This window comes from Chamaea fasciata, unplaced genomic scaffold (assembly GCF_029207755.1).
Source record: "Chamaea fasciata isolate MVZ Bird 193981 ecotype frontalis unplaced genomic scaffold, bChaFas1.0.hap1 SCAF_10, whole genome shotgun sequence".
In the NCBI taxonomy this organism is placed as follows: domain Eukaryota; kingdom Metazoa; phylum Chordata; class Aves; order Passeriformes; family Sylviidae; genus Chamaea; species Chamaea fasciata.
In genome coordinates, this window is record NW_027094095.1 from 22,977,670 (window position 1) to 22,993,001 (window position 15,332).

A 15,332-nucleotide genomic window follows, 5' to 3' on the forward strand; every position below is an offset into this window, starting at 1 on the left:
ATGGGCCGTGCCGTCCGACGCAGCGTGCTAGCTTCCCCCCCGCGGCCTCCCCGGGCTGGCCGGCCTCCCGACAGGCTCCCGATTCCCTCCCGCCATCCTCCTCCCGCCCGCCTGCGCCTCCTTCCGCCGCCGCGCTCGCTGAGGCAGCCCATGGCCGGACTCTGCTCGGCGCGGCTGCAGGGCGACGTGGCCGCCTTCACCGCTGCCCTGCGCACCCTGGTCAACAACCCCCAGTTCAGGTGAGGGCCCGGGGCCTGCCGCCTCTCCCCAGTCACGCCGAAGCCCCCGGCGGCTCCTCCGTGCTGTTTTCCGCAGCCCCGAACTCTCCCTGCTGGGGCGATCGGGGCCCGCAGGCAGTTCGGGCAGCCCCGGGCAGCTGGCGGGGCCCAGGCGGCTTGAGCGGCGCTCCCCACACACCCGCACGGCAGCAGCACTCCAGGGCTGTCCGGGGGCAGCCCACCGTGGACAGCCATCACCTCTCAGGGGGAGGGAAGGTTCCTGGGTGTGCCCAAACCCTCTCTGTCCCCAGGCATGGTGCCAACAGGGCAAGGCAGTATCCCAGGATAAATCCTGTGCTGGGGCTCTTGCCCTTGCCAGGAATGGGGGTACACTGAGCTCCCCAGGCACAGCTTCCTCCCTGCTCAGTTCCTCTCCCACCTGGCTTTACTGGTGTTTTACTCCAGCCTCTCTGGAGGGCATGCTACAGCCTAGCATCCCTCCTCACAGGGTTTGGCATTCCTGCCACCTCTTGCCAGAGCAGGGAGCAGTGATGGAGGTACTGTCTTGGCTTCCCTCACCCACATGGTATATCCTGCCTGCCTGTGGTCCTCCTCATCACTTCCTGCTGAGGGCTGGCCAGCCTATCTAAGGAACACCAGAGCTATCTAAGGAAATCCCCATTCCTGCTGAAATTTTTGGCCACCCAGAAGAGAAATTCCAGTGAAAACTCCCCAGCCACAGCACTAGGCAGTAGAGGAGTGGCTGACAGTGCCTGGTCATTCTCAGCCTATGTCCTGCTGCTCAAGTCTTTCAACCCACACCCCTTATCCAGCATCCTGCAATCTGCATCTTGCAACCTGAAATCTGTGCTCTGCATCCATCTACTTCATCCCACATCCTGCATCCTTTCTCCTGTAGCCTGTACCTCACCACCTGAACTCTGAAGCCTTTGTTCTGCATCCCACATCCTGCAGCCTGTGTCCTGGATCACAGACCCTGCATGCCATAATCGCAGCTGGCATCCCACATCTCACGGCCTACATCCTCCATTCTGCTTGCCCCTCTTGTCCTGTGGGCCTCCATCACAGATCAGTTTGTCATGATCCCCCTTGCAGGAGCAGTCATGGAGGACCCGTTGGGCTCTGCTCACACCATCCATCCTGCCCCAGTTGTGTGTCTCCTGATAGACACTTGGGATGACCCAGGCGTCCTTCCTTCTGCTGGGCACATACACTTCCCTGTAGGACACTCTGAGGGTCAGGCCATGGATTTGTGCATGTCCTTATGGCAGTCAGAGTTTGGGTGGCATGTCTTCTGCTCATTGGCCTGCTGGGATGGAGGAAGGGACAAGGAGATAGATGGGCCATAGCCACAGGTGTGCGCAGGCTGGAGACTCTGTGTCTGTTTCCTTTCCCCTGATCTTGCCTCTCTTTTCTGGGGCCACGGAGCTGGGGAAACATTTTGGGGAGGGGAGGGTTACTATAGGGGATCAGGGCAACAGGATGGTCCCTGTATTCTAGTGCATGCAACAAGCTGCCCTTTTGAGCCAGTGCCAGTCCTGCTGGCAGCTATGCCAGAGGCTTCACATCCCTGAGACATGAGTCAGTTCCCATGAGTCAAGGAGGCTGATCCCAGTGACAGCAACACTTTCCTTGGCTCTGCTATGCCAAAAGGAAGGGTGACTTTCTCCAGCTGTCCTTGGCCTTTCTCTGCCCTGTTCAGTGCCAGCACACAGGGCTCTCAGTGCTTTCCAGATGACCTGTCGTGCTCACCTCGCCTGCTGCATTCAAATGGCTGGAAAGAGCCACCAACAAGGTCCAACAGGGACAAATCTCTGGGTTAAAATTAAAGGGTTCTGCCCTGCTGTGCCAGGCGCCCAGTAGGTCCCTCCCTGTGTGCCCTGTTCCATCCCAGGGAAGGCTGTGCCCTTGCTTTCCAGACACCGTGTCCCTCATGGTCGCCTCTCCCCCGCAGCGATGTGATGTTCGTGGTGGGCCAGGAGCAGCAGAAGGTGTTTGCACACCGCTGTGTGCTGGCATGCCGCTGTCAGGCATTCCGTGGGATGCTCAGCCAGGCACCAGTGGGCAGCCAGGACTCCTTCAGCAGTGTCCCACCCCAGGGGCCCTTCATCCTGGGCAACGTGCAGCCTGAGGTCTTCCTGGCCGTTATTGAGTTCCTCTACACCAACAGTGTCACCCTCAACAGCAACATAGTGAGTGGGGATGGGACTGGTGGGGACCATGGATGTGGGAGGGACAAGAAGGGGATGCATGGGAAGGGGGTTCTTTGCAATTCTTAGTGTGCCAAAGTTGGAGGAGATGGTCTGTGTGATGCTCTCTGGCTGGCTAACAGTGTAATTAATGTGTGAGGTCTCAACCCAGCACAGTGGGGTGTCCAGAGCACCTTGTCCCAGCCTTGGGACCTCTAGCTGTGCATACCCTGCATGGTGAGAATCGGGACACCACAGCAGGAGACCTAAATTTTTCTCCATGCAGCAGCCTTATCTCCCGTGCCCCACTCCGGAGTTCCCACAGAGGCAGGAGCATACCTGCCCTTTACCCTGGGGTGCTGTGCCCATCCGTGGCCCCGCATGCTGACGATCACAAGGTCCATCTTGTCTGCAGGCACTGGAGGTGCTGACCTCATCGGTGGAGTATGGCTTGCAGGACCTGTGCAAGGTACAGCACTGTTTAGGCTGGGGGCACTGATCCCTGAGTGTTCCCAGGCTGGGCAGCACCCCAGAGTGGTCCCTGCATGGCTGGTAGCTGGAGGTGCCTCTGAGGAAAGCACCGTGGTGCATCACACAGGCTTGGCCCTGTTGCTTGATCCTGGAAGGTCTCTCCAGTGGGATCCCCCTTGAGGGATCTCCCTTGACTGCAGCAGCAGCTGGGAATCCCACAGGGGAGTCCCGAGAAACCACGGGGAAAGACATGGAGTTTCACATCTCCTGCACAGCAAAGGTCAGAAGGAAAGCCCCTGTGCCTTCGCCCACTCGTGCTGTCTGGTCATCTGACAGGATGATGCAGTTTAAGAGAGCCCAAACCCTTGGGAGCAGTCAGCACCCCAGCTGTGGTGCTGCCAAGGCAATGCTGCTTCACGTGGGAAGGCAGCAGGGAGCAAAGAGGAAGGGTGGGAGCTGAACAAGGAGGGGGCAGGGAGCTGAAGCAGCCCGATGTTGGGGAGGGCGGCCAGGCCACGTCATCAGCCTGATTCCTGAATTACAGCCTGGCTGAATGCGTGACCTGACATCTCACACCCAGACTTCTCCTCCCTCCCCTTCATGCCGGGAAAGTAACTCAGGAGCTGAGGAATCATGGGCTCCTGCCTGCCAGGGTGGTGGGATAGGACCTGTGGGAACAAGCTCAGCCAAAGCCCAGATGGGGCACAGAGCTATCAAACAGCTGTCTGGGCAGGGAAGGGATTTAAGGGGTGGAGCAGAAAAGGGGGACCTGGTGCTCCTATCACACCTCACCACCCAGCAAATGCATCCTGAGGGGGATGACCTGCATAGAGGAGGGATGGGAAGGAAGGGGGCTGACCAAGGACAGCTGGTGAAACCATGTCAGTGTGCCCAGCTGCAGGGTGACCTCATATCCCTTCTGCCAATGACTCAGGGCCCTTCTGCCCCAGCTGACAGCTCCTCCCTGCATGTCACATCCCCTTGGGTTTCCCAGGGACTCTGTTAGGCAGCTGAGATAGGCAGGAGAGAGGTCCCACTCACTGATAAGCATGCTGGTCTGGCTGCATCCCACCTGCATCATCCATGTATGGGATGCAGCTGGAGATGCTGCTCCCCCAGGAGTCACAGCCAGAGCACAGCTGGTGGGCAGGGCTGGGGCAAAGCTGAGGTCACCCAGTGCACTGCAATTGGCACCAGGATTGTGCCCTATGGCAGAACATGGATGGCATCTGTAGACAGGATTAGGAGACCCACCTTGGGCTATCAGATTGGCTGTGTTTGGTCACATCAGTCTTGGTCCCTGGCTCCATCAGTGGCCAAGCTGGCTGCCCACATCCACACTGCAAGACCTCATCCCACAGGCCATTGCTTATGAAATCCTGGGGGGCTGGAGGTGCCTCTGCCCCACATTCCATGTGCTGGGAGCTCAGAGGATACTGAGAGTTGTGTGGGGGGATGGCAGGGTTGTGTCCCCCCCTCTGCTCACCCTCTCCCTGTCTGCCTTCCAGCTCTGTGTCAAGTTCATCAAGGACACACTGAGTGTGGAGCAGGTCTGTGAGGCCCTGCAGGTAAGAGTGACACCAGTAGAGTCACAAAGGGTTAAAAATAACCTGTACAATTTTGGGGCAGGACCAGGTTTGACCCTTCTGTTTCTGCTGAACAGGGGGGCAGGATTTCCCACTCACCCCTGGCCCAGCAGCTGCCCTGCCAGCTACCAGACCACTGGATTGTACCAGGGCTGCAAAGGACAGTGGGGCCACCAGAGCCTGGCAGAGAAGTGTCTTGACACTCCCCTGAGCAGGGCTGGCCAGAACTCCACAGTGCCAGGGCTTTGTCATCATCTGCATGAAACTGGGAGGCACTGGGTTTTGGGGAGTCAGTCCCAAAACCCCTGCTGAGAATGGAGGCACCTAAAAATAGCCTTGGGAAGGTCCAGATGGCCCTGGCCATGCTACTTGGTGGGACCAAAGCTGCTCCCCAGACAAGGGGGATTTGTTTCATGTCCCACAAGCTGAAACAATCTTGGGGTGAGGTGCCTGCCCCAGAACACAGAGCCCCAGCCAGATGTGATGCCAGACCACTGCCACATAAACAGAGCTAAAACTGGCCCAGAGGAAACAAAACAAGAAACCCCAAAACCCCAGAACAAAACAAACCTGAAGAAAATAGCTCTTCTGCCCTCCCCACTTACGTCAGCACTGGTCCCCTGCTGTGGTGGAGGGGGAGGTGATGTTCACCCTGCCTCTGCTGGTCCTGAGTACCCCACACACAGGGGCTGCTGTGGGGGGATGGGGTCATCCCCTCCTGGTAACCAGATGGGCAGTGCCAGCCCTATGACAAGCATTTCTCAGTGCTGGGAGTTTTTTGTGTGAGAGCAAGCCCAATTTCCTGATGCAGTGGGGGATGGCAGCTATGGGTCAGGCTGGGGCTGGCACCAGAGGTGTGGGGTGCTTGTGGGAAGCTCTAAGCTGATCCTGTGCTCACACAAGGAGCACTCTGGGCACTGGTGGTTTCATGTGCCTGCAGTGTGACCTTGTGAGAACAGCATCAGGGCCTCTCCCCCCACTGTGGGCTCGGTGACCTGCCTGAGCAGAGGTGGAAAATCACATGTCCTGTCCAAGAGTGGGGCTGGGTGACCACTGTGGGCATTAGAGCCACCAAAACATTTGCTTTTGGGCAGGCCAGAAAAGGACCCTTCCTTTTCTGTGCCCCTTCCTCCCCACACTCTCACTGTGGTACCCAACCCAGAGGGATGTCTGCTTCACCTGTGTCCCTGAGAGTGCCCATGTTTTTGTAGGGCTTTGGCAGGGAGTTCCTCATGCCCTGGACCCCCTTTCAGGTGTCTGTGTTGTCTCACAGGCTGCAGTGACCTATGGGCAGGTGGACCTCCAGCAGCACTGCCTGGCCTTCATCGAGGGCTGCACCGCGGTACGGTGGCAGGTGACGAGGGAGCATGGTGTGGGGTACCCCAGGGTATGGGGGGCACGTGGCACAGAGAACATTGCATGAAGCAAGGGAGCGGGGCGCCTCAGGACAGGAGGCTGGGAGAGGATCAAATGGTATTTGGAGAGAAGGTGCTGGATGCCTGGCAGAGGCAGGCTGGCTACTGGAGTGCCAGGGGAATGGAGTTTGGGTTGGGGGATGCTGGAGTGCCTGGCAGGGATGGCACCAGGATGTGTCTGATGGATGGGAGTGGTGATTGTGTGGGGTCCTGGTTCCAGCACCGGGTGTTGTGGTCTGCTGGCAGGCAGTGGTGCGGACACAGGGCTTCCGTGAGCTCTCCGACGTGGTGCTGGCACGGGTGCTGCGCAGTGACCGTCTGGCCATGGATGAGCTGGACCTGGTACAAGCTGTGCGGGAGTGGGCACATGTCAGCTCGGTGAGTGTCACGCAGCAGTGACCACCCAGGGGTGCCTGGGCCCCCACCAGCCCAGGCTGGGAATGTAGGCACCCTATCCCTGAGCCCAGGGCTCTGTGGTGCACGCAGAAGCTGTGTCACTCCCCCTAGGCCCCTGCCTCCCTGGTGCCCAGGACATCACCAGCCTCATCCTTCACATCTTGATGTCTGACAGGCTGTCCTGGAACGTCCAGTGCCAGAGGTGGCTGCCCTGCCCGTGAGGGAGCTGCGTCTGCCCCTGCTGGCACCCAGCGAACTGGTGACACTGGAGAGCTACAACCAGCAGGACCTCCTCATCCCGGTAAGCTGCCGCCTGTTCTAAGAGCCTCCTGACTGACCTCCAGCGCTGGAGGATGCTGCAGGATGGGCTGAGGAGGACCAGAGTGTGGCAGTGCTGATGTCCCCATCCCTCTCCCCATCCCCACAGGTGGAGCACATCGCGGCAGCCTGGCGTGCCCACGCACTGAGGAAGGGCAGTGGGGTTCCCTCCCGCCTCTGCCGTCCCCGCCGGGGCACACGGCCCCGCGACCATCACCGCCACCTCGAGCCACACGCCAAGTAGGGCTTGGGCAACAAGTTTTGTCCAGCCCAGCTAGGACTCTGCAGCAGGGCAGGGTGTGGGGCTTGGCACTGATGCTGCCTTGGCCAAGAGCATTGATAAGGCAGAGTATCACTTTGTCCAATGTCACAGCGTCAGGGCCAGAGCAGTATGCCTGTGTCACCCCCAGAAGTGATGCAGGGGCTGGGGGTAGGGTAGAGCTGGGCTATGCGATGAGTGCAAGGACACTGCAGGCTGCCCAGGCCAGTGACCCAAGGGTGGTGGGGCTGCAGAGATCCCTGCGGGATAGGGACCCAAGATGAGCTCCCCCTTCCCCAGGACCGTGCTGCCCTCCGACGGCAGCGGGGCCGTGCTGCAGCGGGAGAGAGCGTCTGCACCTGCCCGGCCAGGGGCACGGAACCCTCCACGGCAGCAGCACGGGCACCGCGGGGCTTGGAGGGGGTGCAGGTGGGAGGGGACACACGGGCATCTTTGCACGCACCGCTGCACCGACAGGCTCCCAGCCCCCAAACCCCGCCAAGCCCTGCCAGCAGGCCACACACACGCAGGACAGGCTGCCAGCCCCCCATGTGCCACACACACAGTGTGAAGCCCCCCTTGCACCCCCCACTGCGTGTGTGCACACAGCTGGGTCTGTCTCAAGCACACATAACCCCCCTCCAGCTGTGTTCCCCAGGAGAAAGGGCCGGACACAGCAGGTAATTTATATATAATATATATATTTACTCTTTAAAAATAAACCTTCGGTCCCCACTACCGCCTGTACAAACTACAAAAATAAACCTTTGCTCTCTTTGATATAAATAACTTAGATGGCGTGTTGATGGGGGGGGCTGCCCGCCGTGCCCACGCCTGGCACGGGAACAGGGTCCCCAAGGCCACCCCTGCTCAGCGGCAGTGTCAGGGCCAGGGGGCCTGGGGCCGCAGGCACGGCAAACACCGCTGGAGTTAAAGTGCTGGGTAACGGCGCGGACGGTGCCTGGGATGGGGACAGGGACAGGGGCTGGCTGAAGGGACAGCCCCGTTGCATGGGGACATGGTAAGAAATACGTTTTCCCAGCAAGATGTGCCTGGTGGCACCATGGGAGCCCACGTTAGTGTGCACTGTCCTGTACGCACAGCCTGTGCCATCCCCTGGGCAGAGCACAAGTGTGACACGGGGCTGTGACCATGGGACAGCTCAGGAGCTTGGCACAGCAAGGACCACTCCAAGGATCTCCCCCTTCCAAAACCCCGCCTGTGTGCTGGGGAGCAACAGCCTCCCTTTCTCCACTGTGGCACATCCATGATCTCCAGCCTTCCCATCCTTGCCACTGGGGAAACTGAGGCACAGGCTAGCATGTTGGAAGGGGTGAGCTGCCCGTGGAGTGGGGGCATGAACCAGGTCTGTGCCCCCAGGCTCCTGCTGCCTCCAGTGGGCAGCCCTACACTGGGCAAAGGGTCTGCCCGCTCCCTGCCTGAACCCTGGGCAGCCAGGCGAGGCTGTAGGCTGAGAAATAAATCTTTTAAAATAAGCTTAAAAATATATATCTCTCTATAGATAGTTTCCCTTTGCAATAAATAAAGGTGGGGGTACCCACCCTAGGCCTTGCCCATGGCATGCCAGGGCATAGCTGGCTCTGGGGCTGCCCCCTTATCAGGACAGGGGGCATCAGGGCACCCTGTTGGGGTACCCCAGCTCATGGCCTGGGATGGGTGGTCCCAGGAGGAGGTGATGAGGAGCAGGCAGTGACCCCACAGAGGGGGAGCTGGCATGGCACCGAGTCCACCTTGCCAGCAGCTCCAGAAACAGAGGGGGGAGTTAGTGCTTCCATTTCTGGGGGGCAACAAGCCCAGGGCAGGATAACCCCAAGCCCTGGGTGATGGGACACGGTACCAACGGTACAGCCTCAGGTGAGGGACACGCGGGCGCAGCGTGGCCTGCACACAGCTTGCATAGAAGTGCCAGCCTGCCCTACCAAGCCCCCATGCAGGGGGGCCGGTCCTCCTCGGCCAAGACTGCTCCGGCGATTAGCAGCATGAGACGGGTGACCCCGCTCTGCACCCTCCTGTGCCCACCGGGTGCTGGGGAGATGCTCTGCCCAGGAACCAGCAATCTGCAGGAACAGAGATTTGGGGGGTCACTTGGGTCCCTCCACACCTACCTTGCACCCCCATGCTACCACAGAGCAGCCCTTGGTAGGGTGTCCCCAAGCTCACCTAGCGCCGGGCACCTGCCCCGTGGTGTCCCATGTTCTGCATCTCAAAGGTGTCGGGCACAGCGGTGCAGCTGGTGCTGGGCTCATCCAGGCAGTCCCGCTCACTGCTGGTGAAGCCCTCAGGGCTGAAGTTGGGGTAGGAGCCAGGCAGTGTGGGGTGCAGGGCCACTGTCACTGACGCTGTGGCCGTGACGGTGGTGTAGCTGCCGGCAGGACCCTGCAGGTGGGTGCTGTAGGTGGGCAGGGCTGTGGGGGGAGCTGGCCGGGTGCCCGGTGGGCCGGGCTGCGGGTGCTCTCGGGGCAGTGTGGTGCACGGCTCCCCGAAGGGCAAAGGGGCTGCAGGCTGAGGGCCAGAAGCCTCTTTCTTCCCCGGAACCTCCAGACTGTCCTTGTAGGGCTTCAGCACCTGGAGGGGGAGCATGAAGCATGAGGGTCCCCAGTGATATTGAGCATCCGCCTGGCAACAGCACCAGCCCCCATCCCCCAGCTCTATCCATGACCCTCTCCCTGGGCATGCAGGGGAGTTGGCGATGCCACAATGGGCAGAGACACTCACAGTGATGCGGGGGAAGCTGGGGTCCTTGCCAGCCTCCAGTAGGATGTGTGCTGGGGCAGGGGGCACAATGAAGGGTCCCCGTGGGCTGCCTGGCACCACGCTCTCCGTGTAGTGCTCCGTGTCAGAGGGCTCAGGGAAGGTGGCAGGCCAGGCTGGAGCACGCCGGACGTACACTCCCCCAGGGCCCAGACATGGGGGTACCGACTCTGGTGGGGGTAGGCAGGGGCCATTATCCACCAGGGATGCCTGGGGAGAGAAGACAGATCAGAGGGGCCAGGGACAAAGGAGTATGGAGATGTAAGGGGGCATGGGTTGATGCGAGGATGGGGATGTGGGTGATGCCAGGTAAAGCAGGGATGAGATCAAATGGGTCAGGGAGGGATGGCGGAAGTTGAGCATGGAATGAAGCAGGAACAAGGTCAGGGAGGTATGGGGCAAGTAGGATACGGATCAGAGAAAGGACAAAGTAAAAGAAGGATGGTACAGAGCAAGGGATGGATTGAGGTGGGTTTGAGATGAGGTTGGGACTGGCAAAGATGGGTAAAGGGTGAAAGGTGGGCAGGGAGAGGGGGAATGGAGAGACGTGGGTACAGGGCTGGGGAGGATGAGGGAGAGGTGGGATGGAGGGGTCTTGTACCTCAGGGGGTGGCCCAATGACAGAGAGCAGCACAGGCAGCAGCACCAGCCCATTGAGCAGCCCCAGCAGCGTCAGGATGGTCAGCACCGCAAAGAAATACCTGAGGGGGCCATAGGCACATGGAGTAAGCAGGCACAGCCATCATGAACCTGTCCCATCCCAAACATGGCTTCCCATGCCACACCCCCTGGCCCTGCCATGTCTCCCCAGCCTCTAAGATGGAATGGCAGTCCCCACCAAGATATTCTCACCAGCTGTCCCACATCCTCACTGCCAGACAGGGGGGCTGCCGCACCCACCAGTCCCCACTGCCAAAGCTCTTGTAGGGCAGCAAGTCGCTGGTTTACGCTTCTTTAGTGCTCACCTCATGATGAAATCAAACTCAGAGCCAGCCAGCATGAGGACACCCAGGAGGGTGGAGACAGCACCATCCATCACAGGGGCAAAGGTGTGCTCCAGTGCTGCGGCTGAGCGCACGTTCCTGCTCCCCGCAGCTGTCAGGAAGCCCTGAGTGGGATGGGAATGTCATGTGGGGCTGTCCCCGTGTGCCACCCATGATGGGCCACACCATGGCACATGGCCAAGGGGGTGAGAGTGCCAGAGAATGGGAACTGGGATCAGCCTGTACTCACCAGGGCTACGTGGACAGTAAACTCCACACCAATGCCCACCGAGGCAATGAGGATGACCACAGGGATAGCGCTCAGCTTGATGCCCATCAGCCCCATGATGCCAAACAATTCCACAGCCATCATGGCCAGGATAGAGACCTGGAGGGTGGTGGGGTCAGTGAGGGATGGCTTTGACTGGCTGTCCCCTCTCCCTGGCAAGGCTGGTCCTACTCCATTTGGGGCAGCCTCACCTCACCAACCCTTTTCCCTCTATTTGGGGTGTCCCTCTGTCCCATCTCCTGGGGGTAGCCCTCACCCTGCTCTGCACGGATGTCTTCAAACACCTGCCCACTACACACATTCCCTCCTGATCCCTCCATGAGGGTCCCCCACCAACTGCCACTTCCATATGGGTGTTTCCATTACAATCTTCTGCATGGATGTATGCAGGGCCCCCTGTTCTCTTGATCAATGATATAACTGATCCATCCATACAGGAGTCCCCCACCTACTGCTGCCCTCATATGGGCATCCCTTCCCCTCAGGGTGCCCCTGGCTACTCCATCACCCAATTCCTATGAAGCAGGTACCCAGGGCCTCTCAGCTGGATGGGAGAAAGGCTGGATGCCCCCGACCTCACCCACCAGCACCATCCCCATCCCCATGCATCAGGGTGCGTACTCACGATGATGCCGGCGGTCCAGGGGTTGAGCAGCAGCAAGGCGCAGACGAGGAAGGTGCAGGCCAGCAGGATGCTGATGGCCAGCAGGAACCAGTGCCGCAGGCCGATGTACTGCTCCCAGAAGAGGAAGGGGTAGCCACTGGGGTAGCTCAGCACGCCGTGGCGCTGGGCAGCCTCCCGGCAGATGGCCCGTACGCTCTCAATCGCCTCCACGAAGTCGGATGTGCGGCGCAGCCCGCTCAGGTAGAAAGGGAACTGGGCGAACTCCAATGGCTGGGCTGCTGGGACTGGTGAGGAGATCACGGGCAGTATGAGGGTATGGGCAGTATGGGTGTAGAGGCAGCACGAGAGCACCACAGTCACACCAGCCTGAGTGTAGCCGGGGCAGCCTGATGCCTGGCTGGGTACCACAGGTCTGGGGAGTGTGTAGGGAATAGACTGGGGTCAAGGACGAGGGCAGGGCATTTCTCTGCCTGTAGGATTTTTGTGCATTAGTGAGTTACTCTGCAGTGAGGTGCTCATGGGCTGGAGCAGGCATGTGTTGCTAAGGGCACAGGGCATGCACAGTGAGATGCTCAGGGTGTGGAGTGCAGGAGGACAAGGGTTAAGCACGGGGAAGCAAGGCAGTTTACCAGATGGCCTAAGGGATGTGTGAAGTTACCCTTCAGGACAAAAAGGTGTGGGGAGTAGGGTACTCGGCAGGAGCATGCCGGGGGTGGGGGGTGCCCTGGTGAGCCCACCACTCTCACTCACTTCGCAGGTTCTCGCCCGTGGTGTCGTACTTGTCATGAATCCACTCGGGGGGCGGGGGGTAGAAGTTGGCCTGGGAGGCAGCAAAGCCCAGGGGGTCGTTGCTGGCCCACACCGTCAGGCAGATGTAGAAGGTGTCAGGGGGGATGATGCCATTCTCATCCACCAGTCGCCGTGTGGTCAGCTACAGGAGAGACCAGGAGCGGGCATGAGCAGGCAGCTGGGGCAGAGACATCCCCAGCCCAGTTGGTCCAGCCCTGTCACCACTCACCTGATTGAAGTTGAAGGGCTCTTTCTTGTTGCCAGTCTGGATGAGGAGCTTGTATGCCAGTGCCCCATCCTCAGAGCCATTGCGGTAGCTGTCATGGGTGATACGTCCGGCCTGCCAGTCCCTGTCAAAGGTGGCCTGGAGCCCTGGGGATACAGAATGGGGGGTAAGAATCCCTGGGGACACACCACCCTACACAGCACCCCGTGTGACCCAGGGAATGTGGTGCCAGAGGGATGGGCACATAGAAACCCCAAGGCTTAGCTTCTAGTGCTGGACACCTTGGGACCACCCTCCCCAGGGTACCGCACACACGGGAAGGCATTCCCACGCCAGTGGTGAGCATGCAGCCTGGGGAGAGGACTGTCAGACAGGGGAGGTCATGGAGAAAAGGCGTGTCCCTCACCTCGCAGCCAGTCCTGGAAGTAATGGAGCCACATTTTAGGCAGGTCACGGTTGCCCTCCCGCACGACATACTTGACGGTGCTGAAGGCCTGGTGCAGGCTCAGCAGGGCAGCCTGGGCACCCGGGTAGTGGAAGCCACCCTTAGTGACAATGAACATGTTGTAGAAGGAGAAGTACTTGAACTGGGCCGAGATGAAGGCGTGTGCCTTGGTGTCCCGTGGCACGATGTCCGTCAGGTAGAGGCCATCATGTACCATGGTGGTGCCATAGAGGCTCAGCCCCAGCAGTGCCAGGAACAGCACCACCACCACCACCTGTGGGGACAACGGGGGAGTCAGGAAGAGTCCTGTGCCACCCACCCACCTCGAGTGGCACCACCAGGGCTGCCCCCACCTCACCTTGGTCCGGGTGCGCAGAAGGAGCGGGGCGTACTTCTCCCGGGCGAAATCAGCGAGGCTCCAGCGGCAGAAGGGCAGGGGGACACACTCCCGCCTGCCCTTGGCCTCATCCAGCTGGGACAGCAGATCCCGGGTGGAGCTGGATGGCGCGAAGACCTGCGAGCCCAAGGGGTCAGTGTGGGGCAGGACGACGGCAGGTGAGGTGCACACCTGGGAGGTGGGTGGCAGGACGGTGACAATGTGGTGGCCTGAGGGGTCACACCGGGTGAAGGCTTGCACAGTGGTGGTGATCTGGGTGCTGGTGGCCACGCCAGGGTGCCCATAAGGAGATGGGTGGCAGGCATGGTTGTCGTTGGCATCAGCAAGCTCTTGGGGCTGGATCTGGATGACCCGTGAGGAGCAAGGGCTGTGTGGAGAGGATGAATGAGGAGAGAGAGAAGGATGAGATATTTAGTCACCCCATCTTCTTTAGGGAGCTGTGGGGTCAGACCCATCCCAGCCAGCCCAATGCCGGTACCTGTAGAAGCAGCAGAGGATGTCGAGCCGGCGCTTCTCCCGGCGGTGCAGGTCCAGGCTCAGGACAGCAGGGAAAACAAAGAGCACCATGGCAAAGTTGAACACAACCACCACTGCAGCCTGCAGATATTGAGGGATACACGTCAGAGCAGGGTCCGGCCATCCCTTCCCATCCCCTGAAAAGGGGCCGTAGCCCTACCTGGAGGGAGAAGGCACGCAGGGCAGGGATGGGCACCAGGGCTGCCATGAAGAAGGCGATCATGTTGCTGACAGAGGTGAGAGCCACGCTGGTCCCCGTGCGCTTCAGACACTCACCTGTCCGCTCCTGCAGGGACAGAGAAGGGGTGATGAGAGGGACCATGAGGAGGCAGGAGGAGGCCAAGAAGTCCCTGGGCAGTGCTCAGTGCTCACCTTGAAGGGGATGTGCTGGCTCGTCTCGGTGAAGGCGTGAGCCAAGAGGAACATGTCATCTACTCCAATGCCGAGGGCCAGAAAGGGCAGGACCTGCCACAGAAGAGTTGGCATCAGCAGAGGGACTGGCCACCACTTGAGAGGGGACTCCTGAGCCCTTAGGGCCTTGCCCACCTCATATTACCCAGGTCCTCCCCCAGCACGTACCTGGGTGGTGGCTGCATTGAAGGAGATGCCCAGCAGTGAGCAAAGCCCCAGGCCAGAGGCGACGGAGAGAGCCACAAGCAGGACCCCAGCCAGGCCCACAGCCCCTTGGGATTTGGAGCAATCCCACCTCAGCATGGTGACACAGGCGTAGGCCAGCTGGAAGAGCACAGTGGGTTAGCAGGGACCAGGGGGGAGACGGAGGGATGGCAGAGGACAGAGAGAAGGGGCACACATACCATGAGGAGGTAGCCCCCAGCCACCCGGATGACACTGACGTCAGAGAAGGACTTCATGATGTCGTTGAGCGTGGTCGTGGAGAAAGCATGGACACTCTGTGTGGCGTTGGGAGGGATGGAGTCCTGTGCCAGCTGCCAGAGGTGCATCCCATTAGAGGAGTCAGGACCCCCCTGCTCTACAGTACACCCACCCCAGAGCTATTCAGGGTGTCAGCGTCACCACTGACAGTCCCTAGGGACCCACTGGACCAAAAGAGAGTAGTACCAGGACCCGTGGACACATGAAAACCTGCGCACAGAGGGATGTCATACACAGGCTCACCCCTGCCCAGCACCATGTGGGAGCTGTCCCCAGTGCTCACCTCCACGAATTTCCTCTGCCAAGCCTCCAGGATGGCTCCAGCCTTCTCCTCGCTCCAGCTGATATCATGGATCTCGTAGTCATCCTTGAAGTGCTCATAGAGCTGCCGGGGGCTCATGAGGAGGAACATGGTCTGCAGGGCCTCGGCGCTGGGGGATAGGCACGCACCTCGTTGGGACCGGCTGCAGCGCCCCAGGATGCAGGCATGGGTCCATCCCCCACCCCACGGCATTCATCTCCA

General features: G+C 60.1%; 2 protein-coding genes across 2 annotated transcripts in view; one reads left to right on the forward strand and one right to left on the reverse strand.

The window, feature by feature from the left end:
- Nucleotides 1-7,656, forward strand: BTBD19 (BTB domain containing 19). Its single transcript, XM_066192711.1, is given in 11 exon segments — nucleotides 1-36; nucleotides 39-93; nucleotides 96-127; nucleotides 130-239; nucleotides 2,194-2,431; nucleotides 2,844-2,897; nucleotides 4,408-4,467; nucleotides 5,759-5,827; nucleotides 6,147-6,278; nucleotides 6,472-6,597; nucleotides 6,724-7,656. Coding segments are annotated over 11 exon segments (1,047 nt in total). The 3' UTR covers nucleotides 6,859-7,656.
- The window catches only part of PTCH2 (patched 2), a 21,307-nt gene continuing 13,539 nt past the window's right edge, over nucleotides 7,565-15,332 (reverse strand). Inside the window, exons 8-24 of the mRNA XM_066191952.1 lie at nucleotides 15,093-15,240; nucleotides 14,731-14,862; nucleotides 14,495-14,650; nucleotides 14,288-14,380; nucleotides 14,076-14,201; nucleotides 13,878-13,996; nucleotides 13,361-13,766; nucleotides 12,964-13,276; nucleotides 12,561-12,703; nucleotides 12,293-12,473; nucleotides 11,543-11,826; nucleotides 10,879-11,016; nucleotides 10,611-10,753; nucleotides 10,247-10,346; nucleotides 9,610-9,855; nucleotides 9,055-9,459; nucleotides 7,565-8,951 (exon numbers count right to left, since the gene is read on the reverse strand). Coding sequence (XP_066048049.1) covers nucleotides 9,055-9,459; nucleotides 9,610-9,855; nucleotides 10,247-10,346; nucleotides 10,611-10,753; nucleotides 10,879-11,016; nucleotides 11,543-11,826; nucleotides 12,293-12,473; nucleotides 12,561-12,703; nucleotides 12,964-13,276; nucleotides 13,361-13,766; nucleotides 13,878-13,996; nucleotides 14,076-14,201; nucleotides 14,288-14,380; nucleotides 14,495-14,650; nucleotides 14,731-14,862; nucleotides 15,093-15,240 — 3,133 coding nt within the window. The 3' untranslated portion in view covers nucleotides 7,565-8,951. The remainder of the gene's footprint in view (nucleotides 8,952-9,054; nucleotides 9,460-9,609; nucleotides 9,856-10,246; nucleotides 10,347-10,610; nucleotides 10,754-10,878; nucleotides 11,017-11,542; nucleotides 11,827-12,292; nucleotides 12,474-12,560; nucleotides 12,704-12,963; nucleotides 13,277-13,360; nucleotides 13,767-13,877; nucleotides 13,997-14,075; nucleotides 14,202-14,287; nucleotides 14,381-14,494; nucleotides 14,651-14,730; nucleotides 14,863-15,092; nucleotides 15,241-15,332) is intronic.